Here is a 27,858-nt window from a genome sequence, read left to right as displayed (position 1 = left end):
CCAAGGTCCCAAATGTCTTGTCTCCCATTACTGTGATGGAGAATTCTTGGAAACCAACACAGGTGTAAAAGCAAAGGCCATTATTTCACATGCTTTCCAGAAATGCAGACAGATGCTATTAATGATTGTAGGGAAAGTGTCCCAAAATAGATCCATGACAAGATCTATAAAATGAAGGTATAGATTTGTAAGTATCAATAAAATTAATGCTTTCAATGTAAATCCATGGAATGTTTTTCTTTCATAAATACAGAGTATGGCTGACTTTGGACTAGAATTACTCTACCTCTGCTTTAAAGGAACTGCTCAGTGTAAAAATAAAAACTGGGTACGGTAAATAGATAGGCTGTGCAAAATTTTGGATTCCGATTTTTTTCCATCCTCGGGGGGGAATAATAGATCACAAATTCACAAAAAATTGTATTCTATAGTCATAGACATTCAGACTTTCAATAATAACCCCCTAAAAGATGTGGTTATACCAGTCTGTCCGTCTCTGTATAAGCATAGATTCCAACACCTGACATCTACACACCAACTACATTCAATTTTATCAATTTTGGGCTTCTCTGGAGCTAGATCAGACTTTCAGTTTCTATACGAGACCCAGGGGCATTCTCCTCCAGTAACTGCGATAATGGTTAATATCCTATTAGGAGATGTTTGCTGTCTGTGTTATCACTTTTCCCAATGGTCTAGAAGTCTAGAAGTATTTCTTATACATTCGAAAACAAGACAAAGAGTTTGGTATTCAGCAGTGGAGCAAACATAAATTGTGTTCAGTTTACTGCAGTCCAGAAATAAACAGAGGGGCCAGCTTCACATGGCTTATTTATAGCTGTATGACACAGTTATATGGTATGGGACCTTTTATCCAGATTGCTCAGGGCATGGGGTTTTTGGATAACAGAACTTTCCATAATTTGGATCTTAATACGTTAAGTCTACTAGAAAAACATGTAACATTAAATAAACCCAATAGGCTGGTTTTGCTTTGAATACCGATTAATTATATCTTAGTTTGGATCAAGTACAAAGTCTTGTTTTATTATTACAGAGAAAAGAGAAATCATTTGAATTATTTGATTTTAATGGAGTCTATGAGAGATGGCCTTTCTGTAATTCGGAGCTTTCTGGATAATGGGTTTCCAGATAACGGATCCTATACTTGTGCTTTATTTGAAAACATAGATTCTTTAAGGTTCTGTACACTGTGATTTATTTTAGCAGGTTGGCTGAATAGAGAATACATGAAATGAGGTAGAATAAACACTAATATAGCCCAACTGGAAATCAAATGGTTCATATGTAGAAGTTGAGTTGTATCCCAAAATAAAAGAGTAAGTAAGAAACTTAAGGGTGTTAACTTTTTAACAGTTATGGTGGTCATTCGTGGAAATTTTACCCGAAAAAAATAGGTCCTGTTTTTTAAATCTCTTTTACAGATAAGTGATTCTGTCATAGAAATATTTTGTATAATTTATACAATAGTACTGGGCAGGAACATATTGGCAACCTGTGATGTTTTGCATAAGCTAGGGATGCATGCAGTGCCGGGCCAACGAGGGCAGGCGCCCAGGCAGCCTGGCCCGGCAAAGCGCCCAATACCTGAGTGCGCATGCGCGAAAAAATACGAGTGCGCATGCGCACTTCCGTTTTTCGCGCATGCGCACTAGTATTTTTGGCGCATGAGCACACGCATACGTTGGCCAGTGCAGGGACCGGACTGGGGGATAGCAGAGGCAGAGAAGGTCCTGGCTCCCCTCCTACTCTGCCTACCCCTAGTTCCAGCCCTGGATGCACGTGTTGAACAAAAGTCCACATATGTGTATAATAATTTATCTTTGTCTGAAAGCAATATATTTGCATATACAATGAGGCATCTCAGACTTCCCCATGTTGCGTTATTACACTAGTCACAATTTCTACAACTCTACAACAAAAAATCTTCCCATAAATAAAACATATCCTGATTTTTTGTACGCGTCTCTGTTCTACTGTTTGTAGAGAGGTATCTGTAAAAATTCTAACCTGTGAAAATCATATTATGTTCCTTAGTTTGCCTTTTTCTTATGTAATCTATGGTGTCCAGGTGGACCAAGTGCTCACTGTTTCAGGCTCTGTGGCTCTGAGACTTTTGTAGGCATCTACAGTGGTCTCTGGTCTGGAGCAGTTTCATCAGTGACTACCATATTATATGATATTAATAATAAAACCTATATCATTTTGCTAGGCCTTCCATAAAATATGTAGCCCCGCTTTAATAGTTTTGTATTTCTTCTAGCTCTCTGGCGGAGAATGTTGCAATGGTTTTACCTCTAGTAGATGCTACTTAGAAATAGCCAAGGCATCCTCCACTAGTGGTTGTTTATAATGAAGATATCATGAAATAATAACAATTCACACTTTAGATTTATTTAATGGATTTTGATTTGCTTCGTACCTATTCTTAAAGGGATTCTGTCATGATTTTTATGGTGTTGCTTTTTTTCCCCCCTAAATTACACTGTTTGCACTGCAAATAATTCACTCTTCCATTTAAAATTTCATTCCTAATCCAACAAATGTATTTTCTTTTATTTGTAATATTGGTGTGTAGGCAGCCATCTCAGGTCATTTTGCCTGGTCTTTTCAGAAAGAGCCCATGCTGCACTATGGAACTACTTTCAGGTAGGTTATTGTTTCTCCTACTCAATGTAACTGAAGGCGTCACATTGGGACATGTATTTTTATTACTGAGTGCAATTCTTAGATCTACCAGGGAGCTGCTATCTGTTTACCTTCCCATTGTTCTGCTGATGGGCTGCTGGGGGGATGATATCACTCCAACTTGCAGTACAGCAATAAAGAGTGACTGAAGTTTATCAGAGCACAAGTCACATGACTGGGGGCTCCTGGGAAGCTGACAATATGTCAAGCCCCATGTCAGATTTCAAAATTAAAAATAAAAAATCAGTTTGCTTTTTTGTAAAACAGATTTCAGTTTCAGAAGTCTGCTGGACCAGCACTATTAACTGATACTTTTTGAAAAAAACATGTTTTCCCATGACATAATGTACCTATATTGTTTACTACATTTCCATAACCAAATATGACTTATTTCATAGACCATTTTATAGATCTCTTGGGTTATTTAAGTGTTGCTAGCTGTACAAAAAATGTGATGCAAACCTGTTAGGTACATAAACAACACACAATGGAGCCCCTGAAATAAAACCTTCTCAAGGCAAGTGTTAATTCCATGACCTTGTACCGCATTCAGCAAAGTGAAAGTCGCAAGGTGTAAGAATAGAGAAATGTGTATAACTACAGTCTTTGCACTTTGCTCAAGTGGGCTTTGTACCTTTTCTCACCGTTTCCCAGTCCTCCTTCATCGAAAGGGTTCCTGCATGCCTGTGTACTCCATCTGTCTTCACTTTCATTGTACTCTATCTGCACCTTTGTTTTCTATATTCATTTATATAAGTGTCCAGTTACATTGGGATTAAAACAAAGGCAGAGCAAGTAGAGGGACAACAGATGGATGTTAAGTCCAGCAAAAGCATATGATTAAAAGAAGAGTAAATGAAAGAATGTTGTTTCATTTACAAGCTTTAATATGCAGCTACTTAAGAAAGATCTGTAATAAGTTAAAACTGTTTGCAGATCTGAATAAGTTTATTCTCAAACTAGAAAGCGACATTACTACTTAAACACAATGAAGAAACTCGATGAAAAGATACCAGACAGTTCCAAAAATATATTAGTAACGGAACTGTTTCCACCCAGAAGTAATTTACCATGCACATATAGCACTTTGTGTTTTAATGCTGATGATACAGTGGTTAAATGGAAAGTGAACTGACAGAATATTGACCTGTATAACATTGTTAACATTTGTGTGGTTCTAAAGCACTGAATCAAACTGCATGCAGAAGGTGGAAACAACTGCTTCTGTGCCAATAAATGTGGTTGCGTTATGTAAGAACTGGGCCACTGGTCAAGAGGGAAGGTAAATGTTATGCTACCTCCATGCAGTCCTCTTTTTTTGGGATATGTATCTATCTTGCTTGAATAATGGCCTCTGTATTTCTAGACTGTGTTAAGGAAGTAAGATGTTGGTGATCTTTTCTCTCAGTTCACTGGCATTTAAATCTGCATTTTATAACCAATGTTTAGATAGTTAGCTGTTATATAATAATCTTCAGAAATGATCTGCCATCTTCTATTCCTCTAGCAGCTCATATCAAAATGGCATCTAGATAAAAACTGCAAAAAATGTGTATCATTTTCTTCTGCTGGTGCCATTGCTATTTTATTCCATGAACGAATAAACAAATAGTCTCTTTATATTTTTATACTGTATATCTATTTGCAACACAATCAGAATTTACTGCAAGCATATTTCTTTAAGCAATTAATATGAAAGATGAAGGAATATGTCTGTTCTCAGAGTTTGCTTATTGATAAGTTCAGTTGCAGATGATGTAGTAAGAAGGTACAATTGTGCTTAAAAGGTTTGTAACATATTTCATATTGTAAAGTTCTCCAAGCTAATAACCATGGAGTTGTCTATTTCTCAGAGATCCTATAAAATAAATTACATTTCTCACCTAAATGACTCCAAAAACATTTGTTTTGCCTTATTTAATGTGGGAAATATTGGCATTAGGATAAAATAAAATAAATAAAATAAAATTCCTCATTCCTCATTTTAATTCTAGATCTAAAAACAACCGTAGACTTAATGTGATACCTTTTAAGTTAAAGTCTGAAGGCCCCCTTGTCTCATTTAATAACACAGTATCGTCACATATATCTCCCAGTCTGTAATCAATAAAAAGTCAAGTGCTGCATGCAATTCACCATTCGATAGAAAGGAAAAAGGAGTTCCATGTTTGACTTGTTGAACTGACGGTACCAATAAAACTTGCTCTATCCTTAAACCAGTACTTGTCAGTATCAGATTTTTGATAATTGTCATTACCTATAAGCAACACTTATCACTCAACAACAACTTTCTCTCATTAAAAGGGGAACTATTGTGAAAATGAAAATGTTATAAGAGATTCATCTTTCTAAATATAATCAAGTTTGTACCATTTCTGAAATCAAGACAATCTTCATCCTTTTTCATTATCTCTTCCTTCAGGAGTCGGAGTTGATGGCTAATAAAGGTGCCGAAAGTACCCAGATGTGAGGAAAAGAATGAATGAACAGAAATATGGTCAGTCATGCAGTGTCGGCAAAAGGTTGGTTACTCCTGTGCAGCCAGATGAGACATGAAAGGTATTGGAATTACACACATATACAGTATGTGCCACTGCCAGTCATTATAGCTTTGTAATTTTTACCTTAAGAAAAAGTAAAAATAAAAATGTTTTTAGCTTGTGCAAGTGTGTATGCGGTTATATACTATTAAATGATTCTTATTCAAATGCCGTCTACTCATAATGCTCATTAGCTGTGCATGCACAGAAACCCCCTTCATAATGATGCAAATTGGAGCAGTCTGTAACCTCAGAGACCATCATAACTAGTTGACAGGTAGATGTTGATGATGAAAGTAATCCTGCCACCAACTTGACCTAATTTGCTTTCAGCTTGAACCCTTATAAGGCCAGTGCCACAGTTTCTGAACATCTGAGCTCCACTCTTCTATTGTCCCTATGTTTTCCTTGTACAGAGCATGTTGCTGGCAGGATTCCTGATACTATCACCCATTCATATGCTTTTGTAGTCTGTATATACTGAGCCTTTTTTGATCAATTTAATCCTTTCACATTAATTCGACAGATCATTAATTCACAATAAAACTCTAATCTCACAATAGTGTGTCTAGTCAGTTGATCATTTTGTATTACATGTTTTATTTTAACAGCATCATATTATAATCAAGATAATAACTATACATAAATGGACCTTGGGAAGTCCTTCATATTTTAGTAGTAAGCTTTAATTTTCAACCTGGCTACTGATACTTTTAAATACTTAAAACAAAATCCTGTGACCCATAAAGTGATTTCAATCATTTCTTTCTATGGTATATTAGCTGACCATTAATCTCACAGCAATTCAATAAATAAATTGCTCCAATAAGCAGTTTGTATATCGTAGAAGATGTTCTAAAACATTCAGCTGAAAATTGGCAGAGTATTTTCAAATAGATACTCATACTAAAACAGAAAAGCTGATTAGCAGGTTTCTAACCAAAGAGAGATGTGAGTGACGCCAGGGCTGCAGATACGGTATAAACATGAAGCGGAAAAACATAGGAACAGGAAAACACATCGACTGTGTGTGGTGATACAGTGCATCAGAGCTAATGATCAGTCAAGTCAAGCACCTATGGTACAACAGCATTTGTAGAAAGCAGAAATTCCACTTATAACATGGAATTAATAAGGATTTTTTTTACTTATATAAGAACCCCTATCTGCCAATAAGGTCTGCACATTTTTCTACAAAACAATATAATTTTATTGGTATATTTAATACTATTTTAGTAATTCTCAACTGCAAATGTAGAACATTTTTTTCAGAAATGTAGAAAAAAAGTAGAGCAAAGTAACTTGAAGAAAAGTCAAGGGCTCATTATGTAAATTATTACATTATATTTAGCCTGTTGTCATACTATAAGGCTATAAAATAAGTGGTCTGTAAATGACAGATGAGCTATGACCTTGTGTTGGCTACGTAACTGTTTCCCTGAGTTGGAAATAAAATAATTCCTTCTCTGTACCCTGACACCAAAGAACTTCAAGCCAGTACTATTCCAATGTCACAGGGTCCAGATTTTGTGCAAGCCTTATTTTGGTTTTTTTTGTCATATACAGACATACTGTAGTTACAGTATGAGCACAGCAGAAACCTAGTGGATGTGTTCTATTTAGATCTACTTAGATACAATACAGATACAACACATTTGATGCAATACCACACAGAAGGTTACTGATTGAATTTAGGAATATTGCCTTGTACTCGAATTTGCTGAAGGATAGATTACAAACAGTGGTGGTAAATGGAACATTTTCTAATTGGACCAGTGTTGTTAGTGGAGTACCGCAGGGCTCTGTACATGGTCCTTTGCTCTCCAACTTGTTTATTAATGACCTGGAGGTGGGTACTGAAATTACAGTCTTTCTGTTAGTCGATGATACTAAATTATGCAAAAAAATATGCTGACACTTTGCAACTTGTCTAAACTGGTAGTTTGGTAGAAATAACCTTTGTGATTTACAAACTAAATGGTTGTGTTTAGGCTTACTTGAGACAGATTTGTGTTGATAACAAGCTGTGTAACTAATAAATTACTGTAAAACTTTCTACATAGAGGGGCTCCTCCCATTATTGCCACATTGTTTTTATGGTTAGTGATTCTATATTGCCTATGTGTTATAATAATAAGGGTAGACTGTCATGTTTGGGGTTGTTTTCTCCAAGGAAAAGGTGCTTGTGAGTGGACATGATTACTGTTTACAAGTATATTAGAGCACATTATACATACAGTATATAACAGGGATCTGTTTTCACAAAGAAAAGATCAGTGCACCAGAGCCCACCCATTAAGACTTTATAAGAAGAAGAGTGGCTTAGATGATTTCTTGATCAAGCATAATATGGGTGTATGTGCACTGGGGTTTGTTTGGGGAGGTTGAACTTGATGGACTTGTTTCAATCCAAATTAACCATGTAACCATGTAATATCAATGCACACACTTTGTATTTACCTGATCGAGAGCTGATTCATCAGTAAAAAGTTAATGTATATAGATACCTTAAACTGTAAAACAGTGATGTCATTGATACACAAGTTTCAACAAACCCCAAGAAAACCTCATAAAGCAATATACATCACTGTATTCCTGGGAGTACTTACTTTTGTTGTCGGTATTCTGATGAGTTTTGGCAAAAAGACAGTCCAAATGTTGACAACAATAAAGAATCTTTGAGAAAAAACTTCCAGGAAATTAATATTAGTTTCCAACTGATCTTAATCACATGTGTGAAAATCTGCCTGAGACCCATAGATACCCATAAATGTGAAACTTACCTAAATATATCCAATGAACCTCAACTCGCTTAAGCAACTATTTTTAGGTGGTCATTATAGTGAAGGCTCTGGTAAATCACCAAGTTCTCCTACAAAAACAATTTCTCTTTTAGGATAAAGGGTTTATTTATGATATACACTGTGTTAACCAAATGCATTCCATTTCAGTCAAGGTTCTATAAAATGAGAATATTATTACTGAGACACCCTGAGGCAATGGAGCTCTTCGTGTAGTCTTCAGACCTCTTTGCGTCACGAAGTCTGCTGGTGCATGCGCAGTTGGGTCAAGATAAGAATTGGCTTCAACTTCAATCGGCATGCGCAAATCATCATTGAGACCGATTATACGAAGATTCGGAAGGTGGCGACCAGGAGCTCCGCTGTGTTTCTCTGCATTTAAAGGTCAGAATTTTTAAAAGGGTTTTTTTTTACACTAAAGCACATTGCGAGGAGAGGGGCAATGCCTGCAAAACTAGGAGGGGGCTTTTTGTATGGGGAGTTAATTCTCCTTTAAGAAGCACTAAAATGTATTCAGTGCAGTCACACTGATCTATATCATGGTTGGCTTGCAAAAGTTAACATTTTCCAAAGACTATTTCATGCTTTTAAATTCTCCCAGATAAGTCAGATTATGAAGTGAACTGCATTCCCATCAAGGATGTAAAAGCAGAACATATGAAATGATGAAACCTAAGCACGTGAATGGAATCACAGGCCCTTTTCCAGAACTGACAAAAGAGTTTGATTTAATATTTTTAGAAGTAACCACTCACTGTTTTTTATCTTTTGATTGTGTTTCTCTCTCGAAGCCAAAATAACCTCTTATATTGTTTGTTTAGCGTACTTAGAAAAATCCAGTCCTGTCATTCATGCTGAAGGATGTGATTTGCTAGTAAGAGAAATGTTTCATTAATAACACGTGTTTACTGTTGGGAAAAGCAGACTTGGTGTGCAAAGATTGTGTTTGTCTAAATTTTACTGTAACCCCACTGTTAATAACATACAATGGTTTGTGGTTATGCCGCAATCTAACTCAGGTTTAAATATATAAACTACAATCATGGTGGTCTGCACAAAACAGTGGCACAGAGGCATTGCTTAACCTGTTATATGAGGCTCAGTGATCTAATCATGTTTCTGGACAAGAATTGAACAAAATGGCATACTTGGGTTAGCACTCATCTGAGAAATACATTGCTCTGCTCTTCTTCCTACGTGGAGGAAAGAAGCAACGATTTCACATTCCATCTACTTTACACAAATGAAAGACAGATATTACTGAGGTTTTAACAGCTTCATGAGGTCAATATTTTTTTCCTATGTGTTAAACTGTGTTAAACTTCTGCTGTGTTACAAAATTCCACATTTTTATGAATGTTTTGGGCAAATACGCCTCTCCTAGTTGATTCTTAACAGAAGTACCTTGGTCCTTTACATGTGGTAGGGAGGGGACCTGCAGAATGAGATACTGCTGATTGACGAGATTAGCCTATCACATGCAAGTTCAACACATACTTGTGGGAAAAAAAACATTTTAATGAAAATAGAAATGGTTTATAAACATTAGTACTGATTCCAAACAGGTGGAATGAAACTCCAATATACAGAAGTGTAATTGAATCCTATCCTAAGCAACTGTGAGCCGCCCTAGACTAATATATACAATATGTTCATTAATAGGATCCTGCTTTTAAGTGGTTTCATACGTATAGACTCAAATATAGTAACCTTAATCTGAAGCAAACAAACAAGAACCACAGTTCATGAGACTATATTTTCATAAAAGCCTTGATGAGTTAATATTGTCTTGTTGCATGTTAAGAACAATCACAGGTTGCATCTATATTGTTCTCCTAAACAGTAGAACAACTTATATTTGTGTATATTGTGCCAACATATTCTGCAGTGATTTTACATAATTTACATCAGACACTGCCCCACAGGAGTTTATAAACTATGATCCCTATCAGTATTATACACACCTGCAAAAAAAGTCTTTGGTGGGGTCTGACACAAACAGTCCCTTCTCCGACCCCAGCCCACTGGCCATCTGCTTGCATTGTGCCTCTAGTTTTCAGTGAAGTTTAAGGTAGGCGAGGGGCTGGGAAGGGAGACATAGTTGTGGGGTCTGCTGTATATATATATATATATATATATATATATATTATATATATATAGTTATGTCACTGATACCTATCACATATATACACACTATGGACAGTTTTATCAGGAGCCACTTAATCTTCTTGTATGTTTACAGTGTGGGAGGACACTGAATAACAAAGAAGAAACACAGACTTTGGGGAAAATACACATTTATAATAAAGCCTGGGACCCCAGCACTGCAAGGCAGTAATGCAAATCATTGCTCCACATGTTCATTTCATATCAATTATTTTTTTCTTGCAAATGATTTGGTAACCTGACTTCAAAACCTTATATATAATGTCATTGCTAACAGTGTAATAACCTGAATATTTCTGACCTCTAGTGTTTACTTGATGATAAAACAGGATCTCTCTTTTGCCTTTATATTGAGCAAATGCAATGGATGGATTCACTATAATTACTTACCAATCTAAATAAGAAGAATTAAAATGTTTAGATTGATACTCAGTAATAAATGTAATTTTACAATCTAAAATCTTAAATCTACATGCATATGATCCTGGTAGATCATCATAACAAGAGATGTCAGTTAACCATGTAATTAGGTTAATTATGATTATTAGTAACATGTACTTTTAGAGCTCCAACATATTGCAAAAATCTGTTCTGGTCATGGGTTTGTTTCTGGCACTAGGTGCAGAAAGTGACTAATCTTTCTTTACAATAGCAGTTCGTCAGCTTCAAACTGGAGAAATTCCTCTTGGGAAAAATTTGTTCTTGTGCTGTTAGAGAAAATTTGCCTAGCGAATAGATGTGAATTTACATAAAGGCCAAGAATATTTTCACCAGAGTGAAATTAATTTGCCAAAGAAAAATGGAGAATAAAGAGGTTGATTGAGGAGAGGAAGAGGAAAAATAGTTTAGATAATTGGCCCGTGGTCTATGGTTTTCTGGTGGGCCCCTGGCATCCCAGTCCAACACAGATGATTATTAAAGTCTGATTTTTTTCCATTTGGACTTTTAAAGGGGAAAACATAATTTTTTCATAGGGAAAACAACCTACATATTTTGTGATTTATTAAACCCCGATGGTGTTAAAAGTCTGAATAAAAAAGTACTCAGACATGTTGAGTTCATGTAGAAGTCAATGGCAGATGTCCCTTTTACAATTGGAAGATAACTTGTTCCATTCAATAATCCGAAGTTTTGGTGGTTTACAGGCAATAATCTAAAAAAGTTTTAGATTTCAGCTGCCAATTCTGAAAAAGTTACAGTTTACGGCAAAAAATCCTGAACATTTTTTTTCACGTTTTTATTGAGTCTTTTCCCGCACAATAAATTTTCGTGAAAATTTATTGATAAATGGGGGAAAATTCTGTGCGGATTTGGTCAGGTGGTCTCCAGAAAATATCTAGAACATTTCCGATTTTGATAAATAACCCCCAAAATGTACAAATAAAATGAGCTGAGGTTTACAAGCAGGTGGTTCTGCCAAACGAAGTAAGACCATTTTGTTTGAATTTACATGAATGGGCTTTTTGATGTTGAAACATTGGGGTAAATTTATCAAAGAGTGAAGTTCCACGACTAGAGTGAAATTCCGCAGCTCTCAATTCATTTCTATGGGATTTTGAAAGTCGTATTTATCAATGGGTGAAGTGAAAGTTAACCCTTTGATAAATACGCCTATAATAATCCCATAGAAATGAATTGAGAGCTGCGGAATTTCACTCTAGTGGCGGAACTTCACTATTAACTTCACTCTTTGATAAATATACCCCCTGGTGTCTATGTGAAAGGCCACCCAGGCCTTAAGCAGCAGGATTTTTGGGGGCGGCATGCTGCCCAACCACATACACATTGGTTCAAAAACACTGGGGATGCGCTGGAGATAAAATTGTTTTTTAGACCCATTGCTCTGAAAATTTGTGTGAATAAAGGGGAGGGAATGGGGGTGACAAATGACAGCAAGCCTAGGGGTGCTTGCTATGTAAATCCTCCCCTGTGTCTATGGCACTGCTAATGTTCTGAAATACAGTATGACATGCCATTTATAACACAACGTATAGTATGTGTTATACAACGTTGTAATACATGGTATGGAAGCAGTGGCCAGTTATACAGAAGGATGCCATGGGCAGTGAAATAGGTAAAAAACAAAAGATTCACAAAGCTTCCACTGGAAGTGACAATAAAGGGTGCAGGGAGTTGTGCATGTAATTGAAGCAGGAACACAGGGACAGAACTTATACAGAAGCAAAGGGCAATAGGGGCTACTTCTACCGTATGTACATTAGAATTTGCAGAGAGCTGTAGAGTTGTTTGAAGAGATCAGAGTCACAAAAAAGTCGCTGATCCAATCTAGCCTACATATTTTACTAACTGTTTATTTCTGTAGCTAAATTGAAGGAAATAAAAATGGCGAAGAAGTGATAAGAATTAAAAATGGGAAGCAATGCAATAAAAGTATCTCTTTAAACTGTTGTCATTCACAGCAGTGTGCACACGGCCAAATGTCAGTTGCTCAACGGCCGTTGGCTCAAGAGCAGTTACTCTACTTAGAGCTGTCTTAGCTTGCAGTAGTGCTTTCGTAGCGTCTCCCTAGTGAGAAGCGATTTTTAAATATTTTAATAGATTTTAGGGTGAATCCACTAGTTATGGATAGATCCCAAAAAAGTCCAGCATCCCGTGGACCCACGCGGAAAAGAATTATCAAGGAGAAGAAAGAATGGGCACCTAAAAAAATCAGGCGAACAGAAGCCAACATGGAGGAGAAAAGCTTGCACCAAGAAAAGCAAGAGGTGCAGAAGAGCAAGAGAAGACAGAGAGAACCAGCAGAAGGTAATTAGGATTTGATTGAACATAAATTTGACTATAAAATTTATTCTGTAACTCATTCCCCCCAGGATGGTTCCCTGCTCCCTGCTAGTTTGTCAGTTGACTTCAGCCTGGGGGTTAGTTGTGGGGGAGATTTATGATGATTGCCTTTTTATACTCTCATAATTACTTGTGAAAGGTACTTTGAGGCTGGTTTACTAACATAGGTGATAAAAATATGACCTGTAATGTTGTCAATAGCAGCAAATAGATTTCAGCCCTTTCATCCAGACCTCTACCCCACAATTTGGGAGCCAATGTATAACACTTGATTGACTGGCCTGTTACACTAATATTTTCATATATCTGTAGCCCGTCAACAGAAAAGAAAGACTGATGATGACAGGGGACAGGTACCAAAAAGAAAGAGAATGACCATCAGGGAGGAGAAGATGAAGACGGACAAGAAGATAAACAGAGAGCCAGAAGAACCTGCAAAAGGTAAAGAGAACCAGTCTTGACATTAAAGGGGAACTATTGCAAACATTTACATTTAATATTAGCTTCAGCATACTGAAATAAGAAACTTTCTAAATAAAATCAATAACAAATTATGTCTTGTGTCTGAAATGGTCAAGTTTATCTTCACTATTCCTCTCTCAGCATCTGTTTTTCTTCATTCTTTCTTGGTTCAGGAGTTGGGTGTCAGATAATCATTGACATTTACATCCAATATATCTTATGGGGGCTCCTTTTGCCTAGAAGATGTATTAGAGCTCACTCTATTAAATCACCAGACATCATGTCTCTATACATGCAGGATTTGTGCAAAAGGCAGTTATTTTGTCAGTTATTTGAGTGAGCTCTAATACATCTGCTAGGAAATGAAGCCCCGCTATAAGATAAATTATATCTGTCAATGAATATTTGACACACAACTGCTGCATGAAGAGAGAATGAAGAGAAACAGATGCAGAGAGAGGAATAGTGAGGATAAACTTGATTATTTCAGAAACGATACAGAATTTTAATTGAGTGTAATTGAGTATATTTCAGTATGCTGAAGCTTATATTAAATTTCCCCTTCAAGTTATTGTTGAATGTATTCTGTAACTAACCCTTACCTAAACAATTTCATTGCCGATTGGTAAAATAACCCTTGTAGACTGCATAAGGCACACATAAGGCAGTAGCTCTCAAACTGTGGATTAGCCCACCCCAAGGGTAACAAAGCACTGAATTGTGGGCTCAGGCTAAAGACCCTAGCATAGCAGGCAATAAACTTTTTATCCCAGCGTCCTAATAGGGCAACAGCCATCTACAATGCCTAATAATCCTATTTCCGTAAATATTGTATATAAGGTTCATAGTATAAGGTCAAAGTTAGGGTTAGGGAACCTGAATCGTCCTTCGTGGCAGTTCTACCTAATACAACCCTTCTGGGATGAGATAATGTCCTTTTTATGCTCTATCATACATCATGTTTTAGATAAACCAGAATATCTAGTTACAGGGTATACAGATCTACAGTATTTAAAAGGAAATGAGCCAATAAGAGATTTTAACACAAACTAATCCTTAAATACAAAGTCACAAGTCTGATATATACAGTATATATATATATATATATATATATATATATATATAATATATATATATATATAATATATATATATATATATCATAATGCAAATATCCTGTTTAATGAGTATATAAAGTATATAAAATATGTATCAATAGTTTAACAGTATCCAATACAACTAACAACTAGGTAGGGTCTGTTTTTAAGATAACCATATTTTTAAAGACATACTTTCTTTTTGTAACCCTATCGATATCCCTTCTGTCGGTGTTGCACTCTTTTTTTTTTTCTTAACTATAAGTGTGTTAGAAATTTCAAGATTCATTTCTGCACAGTTAACTGTCTGTGTGCTGGAACACCAAGATCTATCTTTATTTTTCCCCCATAAAAACCAACATATTGCAGCACATGTGGTATTTGTTTTCCCTCTCTCTGTATCTTATGGCACTGACTATTGCAATCTGACAGTATCTGGCTTCCCTTTAACAGCCTGATCCATATGATTGCTTTTGGTGGGGTCTTCCAGCTCTCTGGGCCCACATGTCGCTGATCTCTTTCTCTGTACACCTTTTGGCTTTCTTTGCCAGGCCTTCCTGTTGTAGGGTTGTAAGCGCAGGATTCTGCACTACTTCCCTACATTATTATTAGGCAAACCCTACCAACAATTCTTGAAGCAGATCCACACAAAGCTCATAGCAGCTTGTATGTCTATTGCCGCTGAAAATCAGAACTGGTACCCATTGTAAATAGCAACAAACAAATTGAGTATGCTATGGCTTAAATGCAATATAGAATACATACATTTATAGATATCTGGTCCCCTTTGGAACTATTCTCTGAACATAATGATGGTCTATGGTCACTACGGCTGAAACAGTCATTTGGATTTCTGTTTTTTCTATCCTATTTTGTTCCCCCTTTGTCCTCCTATTTTTTTTCTCTCTGAATAACATATATGATACTTTGACACAGGTATAGATATGTAGAAATCAATGTATATGTATACACACCCTAAGTGCATTATATACAGTTAGAGGAAGTGGACACTGACACTCAATCACATTATACAGGAAGAGATAGTTTGTACCAATATCATAAGCCTCATTTACCATTACTGGGCATATTTGCTCCTGTGCAGTTTTCCATAGCAACCAGTTAGTAATTAGCTATTGTTAAGACAGCTAAAGGTGGAACAATAACAGCAACAATTTGTTTGCCACGGCATACTGCACAGGTGCTAATTTGCTCAGTTTTGGTAAATGAGCCCCAGTAAGTAACCATATCCCAAGCACATTATGAGGTATATAATGTGAATTGTGTTTGTAAGCAAACTAGTGACTCCTATACAGTTATGGTTGGTGGATACAGAAACATCAAGCAGATAACATATACTGAGAAACTAAGGATACTGGCATCTTAACTCATTATATGCAGAGAGAGACCCAAGGTGGGAAATTTAAACTTATGGCACCACACTCATCTCCCTCCTATTGGTTAGCTGCTTTGTCAGATTATAAAACCAATGCACCACAACCAGGGCACAGGCCCACAGCTAGTAGATAAGATAAGGCATTTTAACCCCAGTATTTAAAGGTAAATAGCAGTCTGTGGATAGCATTTTATTATTTATTTATTTTTTTTCAATAGTCTTTATTGAAATTTCAACTATTACAAGTTGACTTGCAAACATATGTTCATGCACATACAGTCCTTCAGAATATACATGTCAACAAATATATGTCCACATTACAGAAAAATTAAAAAAATAAAACAAAAAGAATATAAAATTACTGTAACATACAAACTCCGGTGAAGAGAAAGATCCAGCATTTTATTATTAACTGGATTGGCTAGGAGAAATTAGAAAAATAAAATAAGCTAAAATCAGGCAGAGGCAACTTATGGTGACGGGTCACAATTTCAATGACTATGGGGCCAACGACTGTTAAATTATACTACTGTTGAATTGATCTCTACTGTATGTTAATTTTTCTGCAAATCAAAAGTATCAGTAATATAGCAAAAGGCAAGAGTGGATTATTGCCATAGTTCTTCCCAAGAAGAGGTCAACAAATTATTTAAAAAAATTATAAATAATAAAAATAAAAGTGGGAGGGCTGCAACAATTGCATTTAAATTACATCCAATAAGTGCAGCCATATTAGCTATAATTTCAAGTCTCTTAAGAAGAATGCAACCAGCTGAAAGTTTAAGATCACATGATGTAACCTCTATACTAGGAACAGAGATCTTCTTATTGCATATACCAGGTCAAAAGATTGGATTCTTGCTTCCCAAAAATATTCATAACAATCATAAATAATAGACTGATAAATAGAAAAATAGCATATACAATAACCACCGAGAGGTGTCTTCCAGAATATATCAGCAATATGAATTATTAACCATCTTCTCTTTTCCCCCAGAAGGAAGAAGTGGAGTGAAGATTCCTTGTATTCCAGCTAAAAGGCCCAATCCTAAAAAACTCAGAAACTATCAGTTTCACATGGAACTCGGAAAAGGAAACTTTGGCAAGGTGAGTGATTGACTCCCCACTACTGACATTTTTAGGTGTGTTTAGCAAAGGCAAGGTTACTGGTAGTGCTGTGTGTCACTTAGGCTTGCCACCTGGCTGGTATTTTACCGGCCTGGCCGGTAAAAATGATGCTTGATGCCAATGTTATTAAAAGGAAACAATGGCAAAACTATAGGAAGGCCGGTAGTTTTTTTCCAGAAAAGGTGGCAACCATAGTGTCACTGCTTTGGAAAAACATTCAGTGGGGGAGACGGGGCTCCGTCAGAAAAATCGAGGGAAGTGCCTACTGTTCCAGCTATCTCATGCATACTGCCCCCTTTTCCCTCCAGCTAAGGGCCCATCACTCCAACTAGTGGGGCCCAACAGGACAGAGGCCCACCAGGTTTTCTACTGATGCTCCAGCAGCCAGTCTGACCCTGGTAACATTACAATTCATACTTTATCACGTTGACAACTCTTCTCCTCCATCAAGGAAAATTGCAATTAAACTATAGAAACAATGCATTAATGTAACTATGATCACGGGGGCCTGGGTTCAGGCAGAGCAGCGCCCATACCCAGCAGTTATGGCTCTGAAACAATGTATAAGAACTACTTTTTTTCCCAGCTGAGAATACAATTCACACAGGATCTCGCACGCCTCTATTACTCTCCTTCTATCTGCTGATCATAGAAATTGCAAGGCATTGTGGGAATTGGAGTCTTTGCTAAAGGTGAACAAATACACACTATGGTGTGCATAGTCAGTGAAAGGAGAGGAACAAATTATAAGAAACAGACCAAAACGAATTGAATGACAATAACATTACATTCATTGAAATCTTTAATGAACTTGTAGCTGTATGAGAATTCTTTGGTCATTGAATATTTAACAGAAACTATTATTGTTTGATTTGGCATTCTCAGGTTATGCTGGCGACATTGAAGAACCACAGAGAGCAAGTGGCAGTCAAAGTTATTCAGAAGAAAGAAAAGGAATCACATATTAAGAAGATCTTGGCAGAGGCACGGACCCTAAAGATCGTGAAAGGTTGTCCCTTCCTCTGCCGCGGATATGCAGCATTCCAATCAAAGGTAAAATACAGAGTCTCTGCATTGTTATTAACCCCTCATAAAGCAGGATTAATATTTTATTGTTCCGCATTAGCCCACATGGGTGCAGCAGCTCCTTTGGCCAATATATCATGCAAGTTGCTCAGCCTGATTATTCTCCATGTTCCTTTACTGATTGCATTCACAGCTACACACACATACCTGCATTTCCATATGCACATTCACATACACCATCTAAATTGATGTTTACACTCCCTGATTCTGCAAACTGGTACTGAGTTTTTTCTGGAGTGTTATAAATGTTTGTTATCCCTGTATTTGGTTCTGCTCTTAGGTTAATGATAAATAGTTTGTTTGGTACAGGATCAGCCAATCAGAGCACACCCACAGCAGATTTTATAACAAAGATGCAGGTATTTATGCCCTGATGGGCTGATCCTGTGTCTGTCAATGCACACACATTCAGGAAGCAGAAGGCAGTGGATGAGCTTTTTAGCATATAATAGCCAGCAGAAAATATTACCTTTTTGCCATTAACCTAAAAATGAATACTATTGTACCTTATCCTGCATTGTTCTCAGTTCTGTCCTGGAATGTCCAGAGTTTCACTCTCTTCTCATTTATCTCTGTAACCAGCTGCACGCTTTTCTTGTAATGGAGTGGATAAGAGGAGGAGACCTGCAACAGCTAATGAATGAGGAAGGTCAACTGAAGATGGATAGCGTAAGGTAAGCAACTAACTGTGAAAAAACAATACAAAAATGTCCTACAATATGAATAGCTATAGCTGTCACTTCAATTTGCAACACAGCAAATGAATTCTGCTATAATGATCTGCTTAGATGTCACTAGTATACTATCTTAATATAATACTTTAACAGTATAGTATTAATACAAGACATCTAAAAGACGTTTTGACCAACAATTTGAGCTGTATCTACAATACATTAATTCTAATCCACAAAACATTTTAACTCTCATTGGCCTAAATCTTTTGCAGAACAGAACTCCTTAAAATGACTCTCTGTCCAGAACTGTTAGACCCCCCTGCATGTCCCACCACTATTCATAAGACCCAAAGTTAAAAAATGGATAAGGACAGAATTTAGCTCCTTTATTTGGAATGGAAGAAGACGGGCAATTAATTGGCTTGCAAAAGGTGTCAACTCAGAGCCAATGGTGGTATAAATTTACCAGATATGAAACTATACAAATTAGTAAGACAACAATAACTCATCCTACCTTAAGGTGACCAGATTTTGGGGACAGGGAGGAGAACCGCAGCAACCGCCCCATGAACCACTCCCCGTTTTAAAGAATACAGTATATACATGAATAACAGCCCCATAACAGCAGGATGAAACAGAGGAATTCCAATATAATACCCCCAGAACTAGTAGCAGGATGACACAGAGGAAATTTCATGTAATATACCCCCAGAACTTATCAAACACATAAATCCAACAGCTCTACTCTGTATAGTGATACACAACCTTACAAATGCTATACAAAAACAACCCCCTCCTTAATATACCCTGGAAAACCTAGAGGCAAGCCAAAGCTAAATTGGGTCTTCAGACTTCTTACTCGTTCTGGCTCCCTTTCGGGAAAACCCAGATTTGTATACTAATGGCTAGTATAATCTTTTACTATTGGATTCCATGTGGGATTAATCAAATAGGGCTCTTACTCTCTAAAGTCAGAAAAATGATAGACAAAGAAATGTACTCTGACATCAAATAGTAATTCTCCAAGTAATGGAAGAGGCCCAGGTGCACTGCCCTGAGCCTTTAGAGAGGGGAGCGGTCCAAACCAAAAATTTGTAGAGTAGACACTCAAAAAAGGCAATCTTCCACCAGGCAATAAAATAAGTAAATATTTATTATGTCAAATAGATATAGCCTTATGTGTTTCGTGTTACACACAGTGTCATATAGCCTATGACTATGTGTGTAACATGAAATGCGTAAGGCTTTATCTATTTGACATAATAAATATTTACTTATTTTATTGCCTGGGTGTCTTCTCTACAAATTTCTGGTAAAGTCAGAAAACAACCCCTAAATATTATGGAAACTAATGCTCTACTCATAGTTACAAATTATCACATTATCTCTTAGTATCAGGCTAAAGGCCATGTACTCAAGTTGGGGCGCACCCTCGGGGACCAAGGATGCTAACAAATCCCCACCAGGTTCACCTCTCACAGGTGGTGTAGGGCAGGCAGAATATGGCACACACAGTCAGAGTGGGGCAATCAGAGTATGGCACAAACAGTCAGGATATGGCAAAAAAAGGAAGCATAGGACATGCAAAATATGACATACACAGGTGGAGTATAGAACACACAGGAAGCATAAGGCATGTCAGGGTATGGCAAACACAGGCAGAGTAGAGCAGGCATAGTAGGGCACACATGTAGAGTACAGCAGTTACAAGTAGAGCAGGGTGACAGACAGGGAAACTGGACCACTCTAGGATGAACAGTATGTATTGTTTTATGTACAGCAACACAAAGTGCTGCTCCTACAGTCTGAGATGTGAACAGGTTAACAATGTGGGCACAGACAGCCTGAGGTGTGATCATCATCATCATCATCATCATTTATTTATATAGCGCTGTCAAGATATGCAGGTCTTGAAGGTGTCAACAATGCAGGTCCTTACAGGTGTGAACAATACAGGTTCTTAAAGGTGTGGAAAAATACATAGGATTACAAGTGTGAACAATGCAGGACTTTTACAGCCTGAATATGAGATGTGAGCAATGCAGGGGCCAGTTGAATAAATACACAAATAACTTGGTCACACTGAAGACAGTCACCTATATAGAAATCATGCTCAGAATTATACACAGCAACAGATCAGTTTTTCACCACTGGTGAATATACACCATCAGAAAAGCCAATCCATATCCAATTAACCTTAAAGATTAAAGAAGATATAACTTGAGTTTACTAACTAAAGAGATGATCCCCTAAATGTAATTGTTATTATTTCTTTCTTCCTTTTTTTTAAAGATTTTACTCCGCAGAGATGATCGTCGGCATCCAGTATCTGCATTCTTTGGGTATTGTGCACCGGTAAGTAATATTGTTTAGTCTCAACCCTAATCTATCACTTCTTATCCACTATAACTGCAACTATTGCCCAGCCATATCTCTCTGCATCTACATGTGGCATCTCAGAGGCCCCCACTCCCCCACCAGGCCCCCTTCTTCTACCACAACCCTCCCCACAGGCCCCCCCTCTGGCCCCAGTGCTTACCTATCCTGTAGTTGCGTACCTATACTGTGGCAGGAGGGGGGTGAGATCGGGGCAGCGCAAGCTCTAGACTGGTGGGGGCCTGGATCAGTGGAGACCACAAGGGCCAGGGCCCAACTGGTTTTTACCTGGTGTTTCGCTGGCCCAGTCCAAACCTGTATATGTGAGGTTTTCAGTGGCACCTTTGCACATCAGTTTTTGTTTTGTTATCTGGTGGAAGAACCCACAGAACAAAACTCCACTCAGACAGCATCTAGTAGAAATAAATCTAGAGCAACTAGACTTGCTAAATAATCATTGAAGACACTTCAAAACTCATCCAAGCAGCTTCTTCAATTTTCTTCTATAGATATACCATGACCTGGATGAATGAAAAACTTCATGAACACTCAGAGAGCAGTTGCAACTCCTATCTCTATGCTCCTGTATCCTGACTCTTTTTTTTCTCCAAAACTCCTATGATACTGTTTAACCATAGTCATTTTCTTAATCATTGTCTTCCAGAGACCTTAAACCAGCCAATATTTTGATCAGCGCTGAAGGACACATCAGGATTGCAGATTTTGGCTTGGTTGCAGAAGAGATGTTTGGCGATACCAAAAAATATAATATAGTTGGAACCTTGCCCTTCATGGCTCCAGAGGTGAGAAACTCAGTTTTATTACTACTTACTTATTAATAATTGCCTTTATGCCTTCAGTATAGTGTGTGTTATGTGCTTATTTAAACCAATAAAAAGCACACTTTTTAAAAGATTAGAGTAAAGAAGAAGAAAAGAAATCGGGAGAGGAAGGAGGAAACTATTTAATTGCATATGAAGAACTATTTTATATGGGACTTGAACCAAGGTTTCTCTGAGCAGTTGACTTAAGCACTGAGCGATATTGTCAGGGTTGAACTGGGCCAGTGGGACATGGTGAGGGGACCCTGGAGTTGCAGCCCTGGTGGCCACCACTTCCCCAGTCCGACGCTGATTATTGCTATTTTATAACATCGGTGAATTTCTGAAATATGTATTGTATTGTATATATATATTATTGTATTTACAATAATTTGTAAATACACAGGAAATGCTGTTTTCTGTAATGCATAGCTAGAAGCTAAGAGTCTATTTACAAGCTCTGTCTGGTGTGAGGCAAGATTATCCACCAACATGCTCACCAGTTCAGGTCCCTGTTACGGTTTAAGGGGAGACAAGTTTCACCTTCCAAAAATCACTGTACATATAGCCTACATTAAGCATCCATTTATAAAAGGATTCATTATTATTATTATAGAGATTGATGTGGATTGTTTTCCACTCAGCATTATGGACATTGTATGAGATATTGGGAGGTGGAGCTTGTCCACCCCTTCCCTTATAATATAAAGGAAATTGGCACACAAATAAGAGAATTTTATGACACAATTTTGTAGGCATGAGGGCTAGTGTCTAAAACATTGCCTGCTTTTTGGCACAAATAAACACCTTCACTACATTCCGAGTGCTGCAGTGTGATTACTTTTGAGTCACATGTTTGCAGCTTGCACCCAATGCTAAAAACAGTTGGTATAGTTGAGCATTTCCTTTATTAATTGTGATTCTTTGCTTTTCTAGATTCTCTCATGGAGTGGATATGGCGCAGGGGTGGATTGGTGGGCATTTGCCATTATACTGTGCAAAATGGCCACCAGAAGAAACCCATTCAATGAAGGGTTGGCTATGAATGACCTGGTGGATGCACTGATCAACAAGCAGTCTGATTTCCCAGAGGACCTCAACCCAGACCTGAAAAATCTTCTGCAGCAGGTGGGTATGGGCACTAGCAGGGAGCTAACAGCTAAAGCTCAGTCTCATAAAAAGAGGAGAAATTTGATTTGCAAGAAGACGAGATGACTTTTGCTCTCCTCAATTCCTAAGCAATCTTTTTATTTGGAATATGAAGCATCCTTGAGAAAAATTATTTTCCTGTTGCTTAAAAACAGGTTTCAGGAAAGAGTTATGGCTGATAGTGGGGAATCTGCGTGTTACACAACAGATAAATGAGTTTAAATGAAAAAAATTTAGAAATTTAGAGATTTAGAAAGTTTTAAAATAGTCAGTGAGGAATTTAGCAGGGACGGAATTTAGAAGGGACTCTGTACCTATGGGAATTCAGCCAGAATAAAATAATTTGTGCCATGAACCCCTGTGATAATTGTTTCTCTTTAGCTCCTAGAGAAGAATCCAGACAAGCGCCTGGGCACAACAGGAGATATAAGGCAGCACCAGTTCTATAGATCAATTGACTGGAATGCATTGGAGCGCAGGAAGATACCACCTCCTTTCCAGCCAAGAGCAGTAAGTACATCCCTGGCACAGCTCTGCTTTACCCAGCATACATGTCACTAGCAATAACGAGTTATACTTGCAGTTCAGTGTCACCTTAGGTTTGTGCTGACCAACTTCTTAGAGGACACCATTTTTTTCTCCTTCCTTCCCTTTCTATTCTATACTAACCTTTATTATCTCCTCAGCCTTTATCCCCACATTCTTACTCTTCTTACTGATCTCCTCATTTGACTTCAGCATGCCCCAACACTTTTCTTTTTCACCTCTACCAATTTTTCTAGTAATATTCTCCATATATATTTTTTTCTTCTCTCTTGAACTCACTTTCAGTACTCCAGCCTCACGTAGTTTTTTATGTCTTTAAATGCTTTCCACTGACTATTAGCCTGCTTTGTTCTTCTTTACCCCTCCCCACCTTTCTTCTTCTTCTAATTTTTCTTGCACCTATTCATCTCATTCCATAGTTACATATAGTTAGATCGGGTTGAAAAAAGACCAAAGCCCATCAAGTTCAACCCCTCCAAATGAAACCCAGCATCCATACACACGCACACTGACCCCTCCATACACTTACATAAATTATATATACTTATACACTAAGTATAGAGTTTAGTATCACAAAAGCCTTGGATATTATGCTAATCATCCAAGTCACTTATAAAGGCATTAACAGAATCAGCCATCACAACATCACCCGGCAGTGCATTCCACAACCTCACTGTCCTGACTGTGAAGAACCCCCTACGTTGCTTCAAATGAAAGTTCTTTTCTTCTAGTCTAAAGGGGTGGTCTCTGGTACGGTGATCCACTTTATGGTTAAAAAAGTCCCCTGCTATTTGTCTATTATGTCCTCTAATGTACTTGTAAAGTGTAATCATATCCCCTCGCAAGCGCCTTTTTTCCAGAGAAAACAACCCCAACCTTGACAGTCTCCCCTCATAAAGTCTTCCATCCCAACAATTTCCAATCAATTTAGTTGCACTTAGACTCTGCACACTCTCCAGCTCATTTATATCCCTCTTAAGGACTGGAGTCCAAAACTGCACTGCATACTCCAGATGAGGCCTCACCAGGGACCTATAAAGAGACATAATTATGTTTTCATCCATTGAGTTAATGCCCTTTTTTAATGCAAGACAGAACTTTATTTGCTTTAGTGGCCACACTCATCAACCAGCTGATCCCTCTCTGATATTAAGGGTTTCTAATAATGCATCAGTATAGTGAGAATTGTAAATGAACACTTAGGGGCAGATTTATCAAGGGTTGAATTTCGAGGGTTAAAAAACCCTCAAATACGACCCTTGAAGTAAAAATCCTTCGAATTCAAATATCGAATTTGAAGGATTTACCGCAAAAGCTTTGATCAATCCAATAGAAATCGTTTGATCGTTCGATTGATTCTTTCGAATCGAAAGATTCGAACAATTTCAATCGATCGATGGAAGGATTTTTATTCGAACAAAAAAAACTTAGAAAGGTGCTGGGGAAGGTCCCCATAGGCTAACATTGCACCTCGGTCAGTTTAAAGTGGCGAAGTATGAAGTCGAAGTATTTTTTAAAGAGACAGTACTTCGATTATCGAATGGTCGAATAGTCTAATGATTTTTACTCCGAATCATTCGATTCAATCGAATTTGACCAATTCGATGGTCGAAGTACCCAAAAAAATACTTTGAAATTCAAATTTTTTTCATTCGAATTCTTCACTCAAGCTTAGTAAATCTGCCCCTTAAGGTGGGATGATTAATGTGCCCTACCACTTTACTCTTGGGATATTTTCATAGGTTATAAGGAGTGGCAGACCAAAGAACATACTAGAAGAGTCTCCAGTTAACTTGTATATCATACACTGGGGTCTGTGAGGCCTGTCAGACAACATCAGTGCATCAATGCAGCCCTCATCTGACCGGCTTTTTAAACCTAAGTTATATCTGCCCAATTCTTGCCACATATTGGTCGGGCAGGCCCATCAGTGGGTCCCATACACAAGCCAATAAGATGCAGACTCAGTCTGGAGGGATTGAGTCAGCAGCTTTTTCCCGCCTATGTATGGCTACATTAAGTATATCTTTTTAGGCACTCTACAATACATAAAACATACCTGGTAACCTCTGAAAACTCAGAGTACCCAGGGCTACTATTTTTGCCTTTGATTAGTCCAATCCCTACAAACCGCAATCACATTGAGATAAAGCAAATGAATGTGTGTGTTCTTTCTTGCAGATACCAGCTGTGGATTTCAGTGCAGTCTGTAAAGAGCCACCATCATTCTTAGAAGAGATGGACTGCATCAATGCTTCAGGTGGCACAACAATGATTCAGGATCTTACTTTCCTGAGTCCCAGTTGGGAAATGTAACTGCTCTAGACAGAGGGATCCATACCATCTGCCCTCATCTCCTCAAGCCACTAACATCGGCCCTCTCCTCCTCGAGCCCCTACCATCGGCCCTCTCCTCTTTGAGCCCATTCCAATGGCCCTCTCCACCATGGGCCCCTACCATTGGTCCTCTCTTCCTCAGGCCACTAACATCGGCCCTCTCCCCTTCAGGTCCCTAACATCGGCCCTCTCTTCTTTTGGCCCCTAAAATCGGCCCTCTCCTCTTTGGGCCCATGCCATTGGCCCTCTCAACCTCAGGCCCCTAACATCTGCCCTTCCTCCTCAGGCCCCTAACATCAGCCCTCACTTCTTTTGGCCCCTAACATCGGCCCTCTCCTCTTTGGGTCCATACCATTGGCCCTCTCCACCTTGGGCCCCTACCATCGCCCCCCCCCTCTCTTGGTCCCTAACATCGGCCCTCTCCTTTTTGGGCCCATACCATTGGCCCTCTCAACCTCAGGCCCCTAACATCGGCCCTTCCTCCTCAGGCCCCTAACATCGGCCCTCCCTTCTTTTGGCGCCTAACATCGGCCCTCTCCTTTTTGGGCCCATACCATTGGCCCTCTCAATTTCAGGCCCCTAACATCGGCCCTTCCTCCTCAGGCTCCTAACATCGGCCCTCCCTTCTTTTGGCCCCTAACATCAGCCCTCTCCTCTTTGGGTCCATACTATTGGCCCTCTCTTCCTCAGGCCTAAAATTGGCCTCACCCCTTCGGGCCCCTAATATCGGCTCTTCCTCCTCAGGCCCCTAACATCGGCCCTCCCATCTTTTGGCCCCTAACATCGGCCCTCTCCTCTTTGGGCCCATACCATTGGCCCGCTCAACCTCAGGCCCCTAACATCGGCCCTTCCTCCTCAGGCCCCTAACATCGGCCCTCCCTTCTTTTGGCCCCTAACATCGGCCCTCTCCTCTTTGGGCCCATACCATTGGCCCTCTCAACCTCAGGCCCCTAACATCGGCCCTTCCTCCTCAGGCCCCTAACATCGGCCCTCCCTTCTTTTGGCCCCTAACATCGGCCCTCTCCTCTTTGGGCCCATACCATTGGCCCTCTCAATCTCAGGCCCCTAACATCGGCCCTTCCTCCTCAGGCCCCTAACATCGGCCCTCCCTTCTTTTGGCCCCTAACATCGGCCCTCTCCTTTTTGGGCCCATACCATTGGCCCTCTCAATTTCAGGCCCCTAACATCGGCCCTTCCTCCTCAGGCCCCTAACATCGGCCCTCCCTTCTTTTGGCCCCTAACATCGGCCCTCTCCTTTTTGGGCCCATACCATTGGCCCTCTCAACTTCAGGCCCCTAACATCGGCCCTTCCTCCTCAGGCCCCTTACATCGGCCCTCCCTTCTTTTGGCCCCTAACATCGGCCCTCTCCTCTTTTGGCCCATACCATTGGCCCTCTCAACCTCAGGCCCCTAACATCGGCCCTCCCTTCTTTTGGCCCCTAACATCGGCCCTCTCCTCTTTGGGCCCATACCATTGGCCCTCTCAATTTCAGGCACCTAACATCGGCCCTTCCTCCTCAGGCCCCTAACATCGGCCCTCCCTTCTTTTGGCCCCTAACATCAGCCTCTCCTCTTTGGGTCCATACCATTGGCCCTCTCTTCCTCAGGCCTAAAATTGGCCCTCACTTCTTCAGGCCCCTAATATCGGCTCTTCCTCCTCAGGCCCCTAACATCGGCCCTCCCATTTTTTTGCCCCTAACATCGGCCCTCTCCTCTTTGGGTCCATACCATTGGCCCTCTCAACCTCAGGCCCCTATCATCGGCCCTTCCTCC

At 38.9% G+C, this 27,858-nt stretch overlaps 1 protein-coding gene across 1 annotated transcript; it reads left to right on the top strand.

The window, feature by feature from the left end:
* Positions 1 to 12,545: 12,545 nt before the first annotated feature.
* Positions 12,546 to 26,565, top strand: LOC121399291 (protein kinase C delta type-like). Its single transcript, XM_041579557.1, has 9 exons — positions 12,546 to 13,459; positions 16,967 to 17,076; positions 17,983 to 18,150; positions 18,766 to 18,857; positions 21,150 to 21,212; positions 21,898 to 22,036; positions 22,991 to 23,182; positions 23,585 to 23,713; positions 25,931 to 26,565. Exons 1-9 carry the CDS (start codon positions 13,390 to 13,392, stop codon positions 26,063 to 26,065), a joined length of 1,098 nt encoding a protein of 365 aa, XP_041435491.1. The 5' UTR covers positions 12,546 to 13,389; the 3' UTR covers positions 26,066 to 26,565.
* Positions 26,566 to 27,858: the final 1,293 nt, after the last annotated feature.

This window comes from Xenopus laevis, chromosome 1S (assembly GCF_017654675.1).
Source record: "Xenopus laevis strain J_2021 chromosome 1S, Xenopus_laevis_v10.1, whole genome shotgun sequence".
NCBI classification, from domain to species: Eukaryota; Metazoa; Chordata; class Amphibia; order Anura; family Pipidae; genus Xenopus; species Xenopus laevis.
Note: the sequence above shows the minus strand (reverse complement) of the source record. Positions and strands in the feature narration are given on the sequence as shown.